The sequence below is a fragment of the Crinia signifera genome, chromosome 1, assembly GCF_055691185.1.
Source record: "Crinia signifera chromosome 1, ASM5569118v1, whole genome shotgun sequence".
In the NCBI taxonomy this organism is placed as follows: Eukaryota; Metazoa; Chordata; class Amphibia; order Anura; family Myobatrachidae; genus Crinia; species Crinia signifera.
This window is the reverse complement of record NC_139217.1, coordinates 12,696,653-12,714,544: the sequence shown is the minus strand read 5'-3', so window position 1 is coordinate 12,714,544 and position 17,892 is coordinate 12,696,653. Positions and strand designations below refer to the sequence as shown.

Sequence of the window (17,892 nt, the reverse complement as noted above, 5' to 3'; positions counted from 1 at the left end):
TAGGAGGAGAGGCGTATAGGTGCGTGTGTGTAGGAGGAGAGGCGTATAGGTGCGTGTATGTAGGAGGAGAGGCGTATAGGTGCGTGTGTGTAGGAGGAGAGGCGTATAGGTGCGTGTGTGTAGGAGGAGAGGCGTATAGGTGCGTGTGTGTAGGAGGAGAGGCGTACAGGTGCATGTGTGTAGGAGGAGAGGCGTATGTGACGTAGGATGTGTGTAGGAGGAGGGATAGCCATGTGTCTGGCATCCTTACCCGAAGGTCTCCATACGTGACCAGCACTAGGGGACTGAGAGAACCGGAGGACGTGTATGTCTGAGTGCGGTTCCGGATCCAGAGGTCACAGAGCTGCAAGGAGGCCACGCAACGGCTAAGGACGGCGTTCTGGGTAGAGACGGAACCTAAATGAGAAAGGAGCAGGTCAGACGTGTGGGGAGCAGAGGCTGTATGGGGTACGGACATGGGGTCTCACCGGGATGGCCGGAGCTCACACTGTGCAGTAATCCTGATAGCTGTCTGCACAGAATCACCAGGATGCCGCACGTTCTGCTGTGTGCCTGGCGCTCCTGCTCCGCAGTGCCGGATACTGGGGGAGAACATCTGTCTGTCAGCGCAGAGCTCAGCGCCTGGGAGAACGCTGCAGAGGAGAAGGGGACACTCGTCACCCAGTGATATGGGACCCCCATCTCCTGTACCACCCTCCCCCTGTGTAGGCTACACAGAGACGTCCACAGATGTGACAATAACTGGTGTGTGTGTGGTATGAGGAAGGGTAACACAGGTGACAACAGCTACATACAGACAGAAAGTGACTTACCGCAGTCCCAGGCAATGAAGGCTCCAGTACAGAGTAGGCGATCACAGAGGCTGTGGATCAGCGACTGGCAGGGACCCGGGAGACGATCTGAAATACATCAGAATATATATATATCAATCAATCAAACCAAATCTCTAATACCGCGCTAATAGTAATGATCGCCAATCGGTCGCCAGCAATACATGTGGGGCTCACCAATTCAAATATACTCCCAATAGTATTGCCAGGCGCCCTATGGTGTTTCAATGGTGATTCCTGTCTCTCTCAGCTATATAATTCATACACAATTGGTTTTAAACATAAAACATTTATTAAAAGAAAATATTTAAAACACTTTTTCCATATCCAGTTCTTTATCAGAGGTGAAATTTTCACAAGATTAGGGATGGAACATAAACCCAACGCGTTTCGTCTCGTTATGAGACTTCATCAGGGGTATACATGTTTTAAACCAATCTACAAAAGTAAAATACAGCAATAAGAGAGACATAGTACATATATATGGTAAGTATTCATACATAGAGAGATATGTACTATGTCTCTCTTATTGCTGTATTGAGAGACAGGAATCACCATTGAAACACCATAGGGCGCCTGGCAATACTATTGGGATATATGTGTGTGTGTGTGTGTGTGTGTGTGTGTGTGTGTGTGTGTGTGTGTGTGTGTGTGTGTGTGTGTGTGTGTGTGTGTGTGTGTGTGTGTGTGATTTTGCATTTCTTACCAAATCTCTTACTTTCTGATTCTCTCATCCCCCCCCCCCCCCCCTTGGTGTATACAGACCCAGCATTGCCCCCACCTGCTCTTCCCATACATATACACAGATGTTAGGGGGCACATTTACCAAGAATCGCTTCCAGGCAAGTTGGCATTCTCGGGCGAGATTGGACATTTTGTCAGACATGGGGAATTACTAGAGGCACAGACGGGAGTGAACGGTAGGACCGGCGAATCCACAAATAGAGGCCGACAGCCCACAACATGTAAATAACTAAGAACCGGGTTTATAAACACACTGCAAACTCAGAGCGGCGTACCCCAACCCCCTGAGCAGCGTACTCCGGGATCAGCGTGACCCCCCCCAATCATAACCAGCCCCGGGCTCTTTCATCTGACCCTGAATATATGGGGGGGGATCAATAGAGGACCCCAGCATTTTATTGAGCAGCCCCGGGCTCTTTTATCTGACCCTGATCCTGAATATATGGGGGGGGATTCCATAGAGGACCCACCCCCACCCCAGCATTTTATTAAGCAGCACCGGGCTCAACTAATAATGCCACAGCTAGGGTTCACATTGAGCTGTGGCCGGGGGTCACCCTATCGTGTCCCTACCTAGTCAGCCGAGGCCGGTGAGTCCCCAATAAAGGGATCCCACCTCTTCCGTGTACCCCAGGCCTGGACGAAGCCCGGGGTGATCACCGGTACCCGCAGGCTTGATAGCGGATTTTAAAACAATATTGTCCGTTACAATGGGACGTCATTCCCAGCATGCCTGCCCGCTTGCTTAAACTCGGAGAACTACAAGCTCTGGCATTAAAAGCCTGCTGGCACTTATAGTCCGCTTGTAAAGGAAATAATAAATACATTGATTGCTCATCCTACACACTCACCCGCACTCACAATACACACCCGCACTCATCCTACACACTCACCCGCACTCACAATACACACCCGCACTCATCCTACACACTCACCCGCACTCACAATACACACCCGCACTCACAATACACACCCGCACTCACAATACACACCCGCACTCATCCTACACACTCACCCGCACTCACAATACACAACCGCACTCATCCTACACACTCACCCGCACTCACAATACACACCCGCACTCATCCTACACACTCACCCGCACTCATCCTACACACTCACCCGCACTCACAATAGACACCCGCACTCATCCTACACACTCACCCGCACTCACAATACACACTCACCCGCACTCACAATACACACTCACCCACACTCCTCCTACACTCACCCACACTCCTCCTACACACTCACAATACACACTCACCCGCACTCACAATACACACTCACCCCCACTCATCATACACAGTCACTCATCCTACACACCCTCACTCAAATTCATCCTACACACTCACCCGCACTCAAATTCATCCTACACACTCACAATACACACTCACCCGCACTCATCCTAGACACTCACCCACAATCCTCCTACACACTCACCCACACTCATCCTACACACTCACAATACACACTCACCCGCACTCATCCTACACAGTCACTCATCCTACACACTCACCCTCACTCAAATTCATCCTACACACTCACCCGCACTCAAATTCATCCTACACACTCACAATACACACTCACCCGCACTCATCCTACACACTCACCCACAATCCTCCTACACACTCACCCACAATCCTCCTACACACTCACAATACACACTCACCCGCACTCATCCTACACAGTCACTCATCCTACACACTCACCCTCACTCAAATTCATCCTACACACTCACCCGCACTCAAATTCATCCTACACACTCACCCGCACTCATCCTACACAGTCACTCATCCTACACACTCACCCGCACTCATCCTACACACTCACCCCCACTCACAATACACACTCACTCATCCTACACACTCACCCGCACTCATCCTACACACTCACCCCCACTCACAATACACACTCACCCGCACTCATCCTACACACTCACCCCCACTCACAATACACACTCACCCGCACTCATCCTACACACTCACCCTCACCCAAATTCATCCTACACACTAACCTTGTCCCTGGCACGAACCGATCCTACAGTAGACATCTACTATATATGGGAACCACCGTATATAGAAGTGCTATATGTATATACACACCCCCGTGTGTTCCATCACTTTAAACCCTGTAAGCCAATCAGTGTCTGCTGCCATGGAAACATGTCGCCCAGAGTGATCTATTAGCAAATCATTGGCCAGCCTGCTCAGTACGATCCCAGACAGACCTGCAGAATGTGGGCACCATTTTGGCACAGACCATCGGAAAACACGATACTTGGTAACATTTGCGTAAAACCCCGATGTATGTCAGAGATAGAGATGTCCAGCGCACTTATACTTAGATCCTTAGTAAATAACCCCCCAGGAGTATAAGAGCAATATGGGGCCCTGACTGAAAGTATGGGTCTGTAGCATTCTAACACCGCATCCTCTGCCCTGCCGGGGGGTGTCACACTCTGCTGTGGTGCTTCTAACCCAGTGAGGTCTTTATTCCAGCAGTGAAATACAGACCACACTGTGCTAGGTGCACCACTAACCCCAGCCCTATGATTACTGGCTATACTGCGATGTTCCATCACTCGGAGGTACATGGCGTGTACACGTGATGACACAACATACCTGACACCAGACTCTGACACACGAAGCGCACAGCCGCCACGCGGGCACCTTCTGCACACAAGGACAAGCCGGGCAGTGCCAGACGCTTCCTCATCCCCGGATAGGAAGCCTGGAAGATGTGGGTACACAGGACAGACCAGAGGTGGGTACAGTACTGCTTGTACTGAGAGGGCTCTGAGCTACCAGGTTTCAGCTGCCACATAGTCTGCTCAGGGCTGTCCAGTATCTGCAGCACAGGCACCACCTGACGCCAGTCCAGCCGCACCAGGGCCTCCACCTTCTCACATGCCCCCTGGGTAAGATCCGCAGCCGGGCAGGGGAACGCGGAGCTCACACCTAATCTCCCGCTCCGCTGGCTCTGCAGCTCTCTCTTCACAGTCTCCTCCAGGCCGCACTGGCGGAGCGCTTGGCAGAGCAGTCCGGCCACGGCCCACCCTCTCTCCTCTGCTATAATCTGCAGCGTCCTGCGGGCAGAAAACGGCTGCAGCTCTGCCCATGGGCCGACGTACTTGGACATGTCCGATAAGACCTGGTTGTACATTGCCAGACAGTAGCCCAGGTCTCCTGTCACCTCGGCAGGGCAATGTGCCACCCGACGCAGGACAGCCAGAACCAGCTTCTCCGACACAATGGCAGCCTTCGCCGACATCACCACTAGCAACCGCTGCATGTTTCTGATGGTGCCCTGGAGAGAGGGCGAGATTGGGTACAGCCATCGGTCCCCTCGGGATACCCTTCGCAGTGAGATACTCTGGCGACAGACATCCTGCAGCGCCGCACACACAGCTCCGAGCTCAGGACTGGCAGGTCCCTGCTGTAACATTGCCTGGACGTTATTAATATATCGCAGTACGGTCATCTGGTGCACTACAAGGTCCCGGGCCAAGCTCAGCAGCTGGCGCTGGCGGGTGAGAGAGAGCAGAGCTTGTGTGCCAGGTCTAACAGAAACTCTATGCGATAGGTCCGGGTACACCTGGTCCAGCACAGTGAGGATACCGCCAGCTGTCTGTGCTATAGGAGGCTTTACAGAGTCATCAGCCACATCAGACGGCACTTTCTGCAGCAAGACTGGGGAGCATGGCACCGTGTCCGACCCTACACAGACCAAGAGAAAGCACGTGTCAGGAGAAGTGGTACAGGACAGGTGGGGTGAGGGGAGGAGCATGTGGTACAGGACAGGTGGGGTGAGGGGAGGAGCATGTGGTACAGGACAGGTGGGGTGAGGGGAGGAGCATGTGGTACAGGACAGGTGGGGTGAGGGGAGGAGCATGTGGTACAGGACAGGTGGGGTGAGGGGAGGAGCATGTGAGAGCATCAGGTACAGGACAGGTGGGGTGAGGGGAGGAGCCTGAGGGAGCATCAGGTACAGGACAGGTGGGGTGAGGGGAGGAGCATGAGAGAGCAGGTGGTATAGGACAGGTGGGTGAGGGGAGGAGCATGTGGTACAGGACAGGTGGGGTGAGAGGAGGAGCATGTGGGAGCATCAGGTACAGGACAGGTGGGGTGAGGGGAGGAGCCTGAGGGAGCATCAGGTACAGGACAGGTGGGGTGAGGGGAGGAGCATGAGAGAGCAGGTGGTATAGGACAGGTGGGTGAGGGGAGGAGCATGTGGTACAGGACAGGTGGGGTGAGAGGAGGAGCGTGTGGGAGCATCAGGTACAGGACAGGTGGGGTGAGGGGAGGAGCCTGAGGGAGCATCAGGTACAGGACAGGTGGGGTGAGGGGAGGAGCATGTGGTACAGGACAGGTGGGGTGAGGGGAGGCGAGGAGCCCGAGGGAGCATCAGGTACAGGACAGGTGGGGTGAGGGGAGGAGCCCGTGGGAGCAGGTGGTATAGGACAGGTGGGGTGAGGGGAGGAGCATGTGGGAGCATCAGGTACAGGACAGGTGGGGTGAAGGGAGGAGCATCAGGTACAGGACAGGTGGGGCGAGGGGAGGAGCCTGTGGGACCATCAGGTACAGGACAGGTGGGGTGAGGGGAGGAGCCTGTGGGATCATCAGGTACAGGAGAGGTGGGGTGAGGGGAGGAGCCTTTGGGAGCATCAGGTACAGGACAGGTGGGGTGAGGGGAGGAGCATTTGAGAGCATCAGGTACAGGACAGGTGGGTGAGAGGAGGAGCCTGAGGGAGCATCAGGTACAGGACAGGTGGGGTGAGGGGAGGAGCCTTTGGGAGCATCAGGTACAGGACAGGTGGGGTGAGGGGAGGAGCATTTGAGAGCATCAGGTACAGGACAGGTGGGTGAGAGGAGGAGCCTGAGGGAGCATCAGGTACAGGACAGGTGGGGTGAGGGGAGGAGCCTGAGGGAGCATCAGGTACAGGACAGGTGGGGTGAGGGGAGGAGCCTGAGGGAGCATCAGGTACAGGACAGGTGGGGTGAGGGGAGGAGCCTGAGTGAGCATCAGGTACAGGACAGGGTGGGTGAGGGGAGGAGCCTGGGGGAGCATCAGGTACAGGACAGGTGGGGTGAGGGGAGGAGCCTGTGGGAGGATCAGGTACAGAACAGGTGATGGAAGGAGCATGTGTGAGCAGCAGGACAGGTGGAGGTAAGGAGAGGAGCCTGTGAGGGCAGCAGGACAAGTGTGGTAAGGAGGGAGCAGCAGGACAGGTGGGGGTAAGGAGAGGAACCTGAGTGAGCAGCAGGACAGGTAGGGGTAAGGAAAGGAGCCTGTGGGAGCAGCAGGACAGGTGGGGTGAAGGTAGTAGGCCTGTGGGAGCAGCAGGACAGGTGGGGTAAGGGTAGGAGGCCTGTGGGAACTGGTGTAAAACAGGTGGGGTAAGGGGAGGAGCCTGTGGGAGCAGCAGGTACAGGACCGGCCAGGCAAGGGGAGGAGCCTGAGAGGGCATCAGGTACGGGATAGGTAAGGGGATTAGTCTGTGAGGGCAGTAGGACAGGCGGGGTAATGGGAGGAGCCTGTGAGGGCAGCATGACAGGTGGGCTAAAGGGAGGAACCTGTGGGAGCAGCAGGACAGGTGGGGTAAGGGGTAGAGGCCTGTGGGAACATGGATAGGACAGGTGGGGCAAAGGAGGAGGTCAGTGAGGGCAGAAAGACAGGTGGTGTAAGGGAAGAAGGCCTGTGGCAGTTACAGGACAGATGGGGGAATTGGGGGAGGACTGAGGGAGCATCAGGTACAGGACGACGGGGTAAGGGGGAGTTGGCCTGTGGGAGCAGCAGGTACAGGAAAGGTGGGGTAAAGGGAGGAGGCCTGTGGGGGAAGCAAGAAAGGTGGAGTAAGAGGAGGAGACTGTAGGAGCATCGGGTACAGGACAGGTGGGGTAACGGAAGGAGACTAAGAAATCAGCAGGGACAGGTCAGGGGAAGAGACCTGTGGGAGTTGCAGGACATAGGGTAAGGGGAGGAGCCTGTGGGAGCATCAGGTACAGGACAGGTGGCATAAGGGGAGGAGTCCTGAGGGAGCATCCGGTACAGGACAGATGGGGTAGGAGGAGGAGTACTGTGGAAGTAGTAGGTACAGGAAGGTGGGATAAGGGGAGGAGCCTGTGAGAGCAGCAGGTACAGGACAGGAAGGGTAGGGGTGAATGCATGTAGGAGCATCACGTACAAGACAGGTGGGGGAAGAGGAGGCATACTGTGGGAGTAGCAGGGCAGGCAGGGGAAGGGGAGGCATACTGTGGGAGTAGAAGGGCAGGCTGGGGAAGGGGAGGCATACTGTGGGAGAAGCAGGGCAGGCTGGGGAAGGGGAGGCATACTGTGGGAGTAACAGGGCAGGCTGGGGAAGGGGAGGCATACTGTGGGAGTAGCAGGGCAGGCAGGGGAAGGGGAGGCATCCTGTGGGAGTAGCAGGGCAGGCAGTGGAAGTGGAGGCTGTGGGAGTAGAAGAGCAGGCTGGGGAAGGGGAGGTATAATATGGTAGCATCAGGGCAGACAAGGGAAGGGGAGACATGCTGTGGGACTAGCTGGGCAGGCAGGGGAAGGGGAGGCATACTGTGGGAGTAGCAGGGCAGGCAGGGGAAGGGGAGGCATACTGTGGGAGTAGCAGGGCAGGAAGGGGAAGGGGAGGCATACTGTGGGAGTAGCAGGGAAGGCAGGAGAATGGGAGACATGCTGTGGGAGTAGCAGGGCAGGCAGGGGAAGGGGAGACATGCTGTGGGAGTAGCAGGGAAGGCAGGAGAAGGGGAGACATGCTGTGGGAGCAGCAGGGAAGGCAGGGGAAGGGAAAGCATCCGGTGGGAGTAGCAGGGAAGGCAGGAGAAGGGGAGACATGCTGTGGGTGTAGCAGGGAAGGCAGGGGAAGGGAAAGCATCCTGTCGGAGTAGCAGGGAAGGCAATAGAAGGGGAGGCATGCTGTGGGAGTAGCAGGGAAGGCAGGGGAAGGGAAAGCATCCTGTGGGTGTAGCAGGGAAGGCAGGGGAAGGGGAAGCATCCTGTGGGTGTAGCAGGGCAGGCAAGGGAAGGGAAAGCATCCTGTGGGAGCAGCAGGGAAGGCAGGAGAAGGGGAGGCATGCTGTGGGAGTAGCAGGGAAGGCAGGGACAGGGAAAGCATCCTGTGGGTGTAGCAGGGAAGGCAGGGGAAGGGAAAGCATCCTGTGGGTGTAGCAGGGAAGGCAGGAGAAGGGGAGGCATGCTGTGGGATTATCAGGGTAGGCAGGGGAAGGGAAGGGAAAGCATCCTGTGGGAGTAGCAGGGAAGGCAGGGGAAGGGGAGACATGCAGTGGGTGTAGCAGGGAAGGCAGGGGAAGGGAAAGCATCCTGTGGGTGTAGCAGGGAAGGCAGGAGAAGGGGAGACATGCTGTGGGTGTAGCAGGGAAGGGAAAGCATCCTGTGGGTGTAGCAGGGCAGGCAGGGGAAGGGAAAGCATCCTGTGGGAGTAGCAGGGAAGGCAGGAGAAGGGGAGGCATGCTGTGGGAGTAGCAGGGCAGGCAGGGGAAGGGAAAGTATCCTGTGGGAGCAGCAGGGAAGGCAGGAGAAGGGGAGGCATGCTGTGGGAGTAGCAGGGAAGGCAGGGGAAAGGAAAGCATCCTGTGGGTGTAGCAGGGAAGGCAGGGGAAGGGAAAGCATCCTGTGGGTGTAGCAGGGAAGGCAGGGGAAGGGGAGACATGCTGTGGGATTATCAGGGCAGGCAGGGGAAGGGAAGGGAAAGCATCCTGTGGGAGTAGCAGGGAAGGCAGGGGAAGGGGAGACATGCTGTGGGTGTAGCAGGGAAGGCAGGGGAAGGTAAAGCATCCTGTGGGAGTAGCAGGGAAGGCAGGAGAAGGGGAGGCATGCTGTGGGAGTAGCAGGGAAGGCAGGGGAAGGGAAAGCATCCTGTGGGTGTAGCAGGGAAGGCAGGGGAAGAGAAAGCATCCTGTGGCTGTAGCAGGGCAGGCAGGGGAAGGGAAAGCATCCTGTGGGAGCAGCAGGGAAGGCAGGAGAAGGGGAGGCATGCTGTGGGAGTAGCAGGGAAGGCAGGGGAAGGGAAAGCATCCTGTGGGAGTAGCAGGGAAGGCAGGGGAAGGGGAGACATGCTGTGGGTGTAGCAGGGAAGGCAGGGGAAGGGAAAGCATCCTGTGGGTGTAGCAGGGAAGGCAGGGGAAGGGAAAGCATCCTGTGGGTGTAGCAGGGCAGGCAGGGGAAGGTAAAGCATCCTGTGGGTGTAGCAGGGAAGGCAGGGGAAGGGGAGACATGCTGTGGGATTATCAGGGCAGGCAGGGGAAGGGAAAGCATCCTGTGGGAGTAGCAGGGAAGGCAGGGGAAGGGAAAGCATCCTGTGGGAGTAGCAGGGAAGGCAGGGGAAGGGAAAGCATCCTGTGGGAGTAGCAGGGAAGGCAGGAGAAGGGGAGGTATACTGTGGGAGTAGCAGGGAAGGGAAAGCATCCTGTGGGAGTAGCAGGGAAGGCAGGAGAAGGAGAGGTATACTGTGGGAGTAGCAGGGAAGGGAAAGCATCCTGTGGGAGTAGCAGGGAAGGCAGGAGAAGGAGAGGTATACTGTGGGAGTAGCAGGGAAGGGAAAGCATCCTGTGGAAGTAGCAGGGAAGGCAGGAGAAGGGGAGGTATACTGTGGGAGTAGCAGGGAAGGGAAAGCATCCTGTGGGAGTAGCAGGGAAGGCAGGGGAAGGGAAAGCATCCTGTGGGAGTAGCAGGGAAGGCAGGAGAAGGAGAGGTATACTGTGGGAGTAGCAGGGAAGGGAAAGTATCCTGTGGAAGTAGCAGGGAAGGCAGGAGAAGGGGAGGTATTCTGTGGGAGTAGCAGGGAAGGGAAAGCATCCTGTGGGAGTAGCAGGGAAGGCCGGAGAAGGGGAGGTATACTGTGGGAGTAGCAGGGAAGGGGAGGCATACTGTGAGAGTAGCAGGGAAGGCAGGGGAAGGGAAAGCATCCTGTGGGAGTAGCAGGGAAGGCAGGAGAAGGAGAGGTATACTGTGGGAGTAGCAGGGAAGGGAAAGCATCCTGTGGAAGTAGCAGGGAAGGCAGGAGAAGTGGAGGTATTCTGTGGAAGTAGCAGGGAAGGGAAAGCATCCTGTGGGAGTAGCAGGGAAGGCCGGAGAAGGGGAGGTATACTGTGGGAGTAGCAGGGAAGGGAAAGCATCCTGTGGGAGTAGCAGGGAAGGGGAGGCATACTGTGAGAGTCGCAGGGAAGGGAAAGCATCCTGTGGGAGTAGCAGGGAAGGCCGGAGAAGGGGAGGTATACTGTGGGAGTAGCAGGGAAGGGGAGGCATACTGTGAGAGTAGCAGGGAAGGGAAAGCATCCTGTGGGAGTAGCAGGGAAAGCAGGAGAAGGGGAGGCATCCTGTGGGAGTAGCAGGGAAGGCAGGAGAAGGGGAGGTATACTGTGGGAGTAGCAGGGAAGGGGAGCTATACTGTGGGAGTAGCAGGAACATTACACTCACATTTATAAGTGAATAGATTGGACATCTCTCTTCTTATTGGTGGAGGGATGTGAGAGGGGGCAGCATCCCCGTTGCATTTGAGTCCACCATGTTCATCACCTGGTAATACAATGAATTAGCAATCAACCATGTAATAAGACCTATACACAGCACTTCAGCAGGTGCTGTCACCTACACTGGGCACTACAGCAGGTGCTGTCGCCTACACTGGGCACCACAGCAGGTGCTGTCACCTACACTGGGCACCACAGCAGGTGCTGTCGCCTACACTGGGCACTACAGCAGGTGCTGTCACCTACACTGGGTACTACAGCAGGTGCTGTCATCTACACTGGGCACTACAGCAGGTGCTGTCACCTACACTGGGTACTACAGAAGGTGCTGTCATCTACACTGGGCACTACAGCAGGTGCTGTCACCTACACTGGGCACTACAGCAGGTGCTGTCACCTACACTGGGCACTACAGCAAGGACGGTGCTGTCAGCTACACTGGACATTACAGCAGGGACGGTGCTGTCAGCTACACTGGGCACTACAGCAGGGACAGTGCTGTCACCTTCACTGGGCACTAGAGCAGGTGCTGTTACCTACACTGGGCACTACAGCAAGGATGGTGCCGACACCTACACTGGGCACTACAACAGGTGCTGTCACCTACACTGGGCACCACAGCAGGTGCTGTCACCTACACTGGGCACTACAGCAGGTGCTGTCACCTACACTGGGCACTACAGCAGGTGCTGTCACATACACTGGGCACTACAGCAGGTGCTGTCACATACACTGGGCACTACAGCAGGTGCTGTCACATACACTGGGCACTACAGCAGGTGCTGTCACATACACTGGGCACTACAGCAAGTGCTGTCACCTACACTGGGCACTACAGCAGGTGCAGGCACCTACACTGAGCACTACAGCAAGGGCGGTGCTGTCAGCAACACTGGACACTACAGCAGGGACGGTGCTGTCACCTACACTGGGCACTACAGTGGGTGCTGTCACCTACACTGGGCACTACAGCAGGGACAGTGCTGTCACCTACACTGGGCATTAGAGCAGGTGCTGTTACCTACACTGGGCACTACAGCAAGGATGGTGCCGACACCTACACTGGGCACTACAACAGGTGCTGTCACCTACACTGGGCACCACAGCAGGTGCTGTCACCTACACTGGGCAATACAGCAGGTGCTGTCACCTACACTGGGCACTACAGCATGGACGGTGCTGTCAGCTACACTGGACACTACAGCAGGGACGGTGCTGTCAGCTACACTGGACACTACAGCAGAGACGGTGCTGTTACCTACACTGGACACTACAGCAGGGACAGTGCTGTCACCTTCACTGGGCACTAGAGCAGGTGCTGTTACCTACACTGGGCACTACAGCAAGGATGGTGCCGACACCTACACTGGGCACTACAACAGGTGCTGTCACCTACACTGGGCACCACAGCAGGTGCTGTCACCTACACTGGGCACTACAACAGGTGCTGTCACATACACTGGGCACTACAGCAGGTGCTGTCACATACACTGGGCACTACAGCAGGTGCTGTCACATACACTGGGCACTACAGCAGGTGCTGTCACATACACTGGGCACTACAGCAAGTGCTGTCACCTACACTGGGCACTACAGCAGGTGCAGGCACCTACACTGAGCACTACAGCAAGGGCGGTGCTGTCAGCAACACTGGACACTACAGCAGGGACGGTGCTGTCACCTACACTGGGCACTACAGTGGGTGCTGTCACCTACACTGGGCACTACAGCAGGGACAGTGCTGTCACCTACACTGGGCATTAGAGCAGGAGCTGTTACCTACACTGGGCACTACAGCAAGGATGGTGCCGACACCTACACTGGGCACTACAACAGGTGCTGTCACCTACACTGGGCACCACAGCAGGTGCTGTCACCTACACTGGGCACTACAGCAGGTGCTGTCACATACACTGGGCACTACAGCAGGTGCTGTCACCTATACTGGGCACTACAGCAGGTGCTGTCACCTATACTGGGCACTACAGCAAGTGCTGTCACCTGCACTGGGCACTACAGCAGGTACTTTCACCTATACTTGGTACTACAGAACATGTGGGCAGTGTTAGTAGGCCCCGTAGTGTCCAGGAAGCAGTAATGTCTCTGTATGACTGTCATTCTTCCAAAACGGTGACACCACAGGCACTAGGGGGAGGGTTAGGCACTAGGGGGGGAATTTGGCACTGGGGAAAGGCACTAGGGGGAGGGTTAGGCACTAGGGGGAGCCTTAGGGTTAGGCACTGGGGAGAGGCACTAGGGGGACGGCTAGGGTTAGGCACTAGGGCATACTTGCCTACCTGACCCTCTCCTGGAGGGGCACAATGCTCTGTTCCTGGGCTTCCCTGGTAATGTATGATTGCCAGCTCCTGTGGTGACACCTTTCTTATCAGTTACCTAGCTCCCCACAGGTGCTGGCAATCATACATTATCCATACCTCCCAGCATGCCCCTCTCAAGGAGGACACAATGCTCTGCTCCTGGGCCTCTCTGGTAATGTAGGATTGCCAGCACCTGTGGTGACACCTTTCTTATCAGTTACCCAGCTCCCCACAGGTGATGGCAATCATACATTATCCATACCTCCCAGCATGCCCCTCTCCAGGAGGACACAATGCTCTGTTCCTGGGCTTCCCTGGTAATGTATGATTGCCAGCACCTGTGGTGACACCTTTATTATCAGTTACCTAGCTCCCAACAGGTGCTGGCAATCATACATTATCCATACCTCCCAGCATGCTCCTCTCCAGGAGGACACAATGCTCTGCTCCTGGGCTTCCCTGGTAATGTATGATTGCCAGCACCTGTGGTGACACCTTTATTATCAGTTACCTAGCTCCCAACAGGTGCTGGCAATCATACATTATCCATACCTCCCAGCATGCCCCTCTCCAGGAGGACACAATGCTCTGTACCTGGGCTTCCCTGGTAGTGTAGGATTACCATCACCTGTGGTGACACCTTTCTTATCAGTTACCTAGCTCCCCACAGGTGCTGGTAATCATACATTATCCATACCTCCCAGCATGCCCCTCTCCAGGAGGACACAATGCTCTGCTCCTGGGCTTACCTGGTAATGTAGGATTGCCAGCACCTGTGGTGACACCTTTCTTATCAGTTACCTAGCTCCCACAGGTGCTGGCAATCATACACTATCCATACCTCCCAGCATGCCCCTCTCCAGGAGGACACAATGCTCTGTTCCTGGGCTTCCCTGGTAATGTCTGATTGCCAGCACCTGTGGTGACACCTTTCTTATCAGTTACCTAGCTCCCCACAGGTGCTGGCAATCATACATTATCCATACCTCCCAGCATGTCCCTCTCCAGGAGGACACAATGCTCCATACCTCCCAGCATGCCCCTCTCCAGGAGGACACAATGCTCTGTTCCTGGGCTTCACTGGTAATGTAGGATGACCAGCACCTGTGGTGACACCTTTCTTATCAGTTACCTAGCTCCCCACAGGTGATGGCAATCATACATTATCCATACCTCCCAGCATGCCCCTCTCCAGGAGGACACAATGCTCTGTTCCTGGGCTTCCCTGGTAATGTATGATTGCCAGCACCTGTGGTGACACCTTTCTTATCAGTTACCTAGCTCCCCACAGGTGCTGGCAATCGTACATTATCCATACCTCCCAGCATGCCCCTCTCCAGGAGGACACAATGCTCTGTTCCTGGGCTTCCCTGGTAATGTATGATTGCCAGCACCTGTGGTGACACCTTTCTTATCGGTTACCTAGCTCCCACAGGTGCTGGCAATCATATTATCCATACCTCCCAGCATGCCCCTCCCCAGGAGGACACAATGCTCTGTCCCTGGGCTTCCCTGGTAATGTAGGATTGCCAGCACCTGTGGTGACACCTTTATTATCAGTTACCTAGCTCCCAACAGGTGCTGGCAATCATACATTATCCATACCTCCCAGCATGCTCCTCTCCAGGAGGACACAATGCTCTGCTCCTGGGCTTCCCTGGTAATGTATGATTGCCATCACCTGTGGTGACACCTTTCTTATCAGTTACCTAGCTCCCCACAGGTGCTGGTAATCATACATTATCCATACCTCCCAGCATGCCCCTCTCCAGGAGGACACAATGCTCTGCTCCTGGGCTTACCTGGTAATGTAGGATTGCCAGCACCTGTGGTGACACCTTTCTTATCAGTTACCTAGCTCCCCACAGGTGCTGGTAATCATACATTATCCATACCTCCCAGCATGCCTCTCTCCAGGAGGACACAATGCTCTGTACCTGGGCTTCCCTGGTAGTGTAGGATTACCATCACCTGTGGTGACACCTTTCTTATAGGGCAGGCATTCCCAACCACCGTTCTCAAGGCACACCAACAGTGCAGGTTTTGTAGATATCCAGGCTTGAGCACAGGTGACTTAATTAGTATCTTAGGGATTCTGATTAAACCATCTGTTCTGAAGCCTGGATATCACTAAAACCTGCACTGTTGGTGTGCCTTGAGGACCGGGGTTGGGAAAGCCTGCACTAGGGAGAGGGTTAGGGTAAGGCACCAGGGGGAGGGTTAGGGTTAGGCACCAGGGGGAGGGTTAGGGTTAGGCACCAGGGGGAGGGTTAGGCACCAGGGGGAGGGCTAGGGTTAGGCACTAGGGGGAGGGCTAGGGTAAGGCACTAGGGAAAGGGGGAGGGTTAGGGTTAGGCACCAGGGGGAGGGTTAGGCACCAGGGGGAGGGTTAGAGTTAGCCACCAGGGGGAGGGTTAGAGTTAGGCACCAGGGGGAGGGCTAGGGTTAGGCACCAGGGGGAGGGCAAGGGTAAGGCACTAGGGAGAAGGTTAGGGTAAGGCACTAGGGAGAGGGTTAGGGTAAGGCACTAGGGAGAGGGTTAGGGTAAGGCACCAGGGGGAGGGTTAGGCACCAGGGGGAGGGTTAGGGTTAGGCACTAGGGAGAGGGTTAGGGTAAGGCACTAGGGAGAGGGTTAGGGTAAGGCACCAGGGGGAGGGTTAGGGTTAGGCACCAGGGGGAGGGTTAGGGTTAGGCACCAGGGGGAGGGTTAGGGTTAGGCACCAGGGGGAGGGTTAGGCACCAGGGGGAGGGTTAGGGTTAGGCACCAGGGGGAGGGTTAGGCACCAGGGGGAGGGTTAGGCACCAGGGGGAGGGTTAGGGTTAGGCACCAGGGGGAGGGTTAGGGTTAGGCACCAGGGGGAGGGTTAGGCACCAGGGGGAGGGTTAGGCACCAGGGGGAGGGTTAGGGTTAGGCACCAGGGGGAGGGTTAGGCACCAGGGGGAGGGTAAGGCACCAGGGGGAGGGTTAGGGTTAGGCACCAGGGGGAGGGTTAGGCACTAGGGGGAGGGTTAGAGTTAGGCACCGGGGGGAGGGTTATGGTTAGGCACTAGGGGGAGGGCTAGGGTTAGGCACCAGGGGGAGGGTTAGGCACTAGGGGGAGGGCTAGGGTTAGGCACCAGGGGGAGGGTTAGGCACTAGGGGGAGGGCTAGGGTTAGGCACTAGGGATAGGTCATGGTTGCCTACCTGGGGGGGGTTGTTAGAGTTAGGGGGCACAATACTCACCGGCACGCTGCAGCATCTCAGGTCCGCAGCAGGAGTCACTGTCACAGCACCGCCGGGACCTGGAAGAGGCAGGAGCCAACCCTGCCACCGGTACAAGGTAGGAAGCCACAGGACCACCAGGGACACTCTACTGACAGGTCATCATGCTGACATATCATCTGGGTAGACATGATGAATGTCGACATGGTAACTGGTCATAGCACACCTGTGACAGCAACAGCCACTCACCGTCTCCAGCAGCAGCTCCTGCTACCACAACACACTGGCTGCTGGGAGACACAGGGGCATGCTGGGAGATGTAGTGACAGAGGGCAGTGACTGCTGGGAGACACAGGGGCATGCTGGGAGGTGTAGTGACAGAGGGCAGTGACTGCTGGGAGAGAGAGGGGCATGCTGGGAGGTGTAGTCACACAGGGAATGACTGCTGGGAGACAGAGGGGTATGCTGGGAGGTGTAGTCACACAGGGCAATGGCTGCTGGGAGAGACAGGGGTATACTGGGAGGTGTAGTCACACAGGGCAATGGCTGCTGGGAGAGAGAGGGGAATGCTGGGAGGTGTAGTCACACTGGGAATGACTGCTGGGAGACAGAGGGGTATGCTGGGAGGTGTAGTCACACAGGGCAATGGCTGCTGGGAGGTGTAGTCACACAGAGCAATGGCTGCTGGGAGAGAGAGGGCATGATGGGAGGAGTAGTGACACAGGTAATGGCTGCTAAGAGACAGGGGAATGCTGGGAGATGTAGTCACACAGGGAATGTCTGCTGGGAGACAGAGGGGTATGCTGGGAGGTGTAGTCACACTGAGCAATGGCTGCTGGGAGACAGAGGGCATGCTGGGAGATGTAGTGACACAGGAAATGACTGCAGGGAGATAGAGGGGAATGCTGGGAGGTGTAGTCACACAGGGAATGACTGCTGGGAGACAGAGGGGTATGCTGGGAGGTGTAGTCACACTGAGCAATGGCTGCTAGGAGACAGAGGGCATGCTGGGAGATGTAGTGACACAGGAAATGACTGCAGGGAGACAGAGGGGAATGCTGGGAGGCGTAGTGACACGGGGAGGTGGCTGCTAGGAGACAGAGGGCATGCTGGGAGGTATAGTCACACTGGGCAATGGCTGCTAGGAGACAGCGGAGCATGCTGGGAGATGTAGTCACATTGGGAAATGGCTGCAGGCAGACAGAGAGTCACAGAGGAGCATGCTGGGAAATGTAGTCACACAGGGCAGTAGTTGCTGAGAGATAGGAAGTCACAGAGGTGGTGCATGCTGCA

At 56.1% G+C, this 17,892-nt stretch overlaps 1 protein-coding gene across 6 annotated transcripts in view; it reads right to left on the bottom strand.

The window, feature by feature from the left end:
- CCDC142 (coiled-coil domain containing 142) overlaps positions 1–17,448 on the bottom strand; it is a 30,613-nt gene extending 13,165 nt beyond the window's left edge. The window contains exons 1-6 of one of the 6 annotated variants that reach the window (XM_083178026.1): positions 16,849–17,446; positions 11,025–11,123; positions 4,199–5,293; positions 813–899; positions 468–632; positions 251–396 (exon numbers count right to left, since the gene is read on the bottom strand). In XM_083178026.1, coding sequence (XP_083034152.1) covers positions 251–396; positions 468–632; positions 813–899; positions 4,199–5,293; positions 11,025–11,123; positions 16,849–16,960 — 1,704 coding nt within the window. In that variant the 5' untranslated portion in view covers positions 16,961–17,446. Of the gene's footprint in view, positions 1–250; positions 397–467; positions 633–812; positions 900–4,198; positions 5,294–11,024; positions 11,124–16,620 lie in introns of all 6 variants that reach the window. The other 5 variants (XM_083177943.1, XM_083177599.1, XM_083177857.1 and 2 more) reach the window with 5 other exon arrangements.
- Positions 17,449–17,892: the final 444 nt, after the last annotated feature.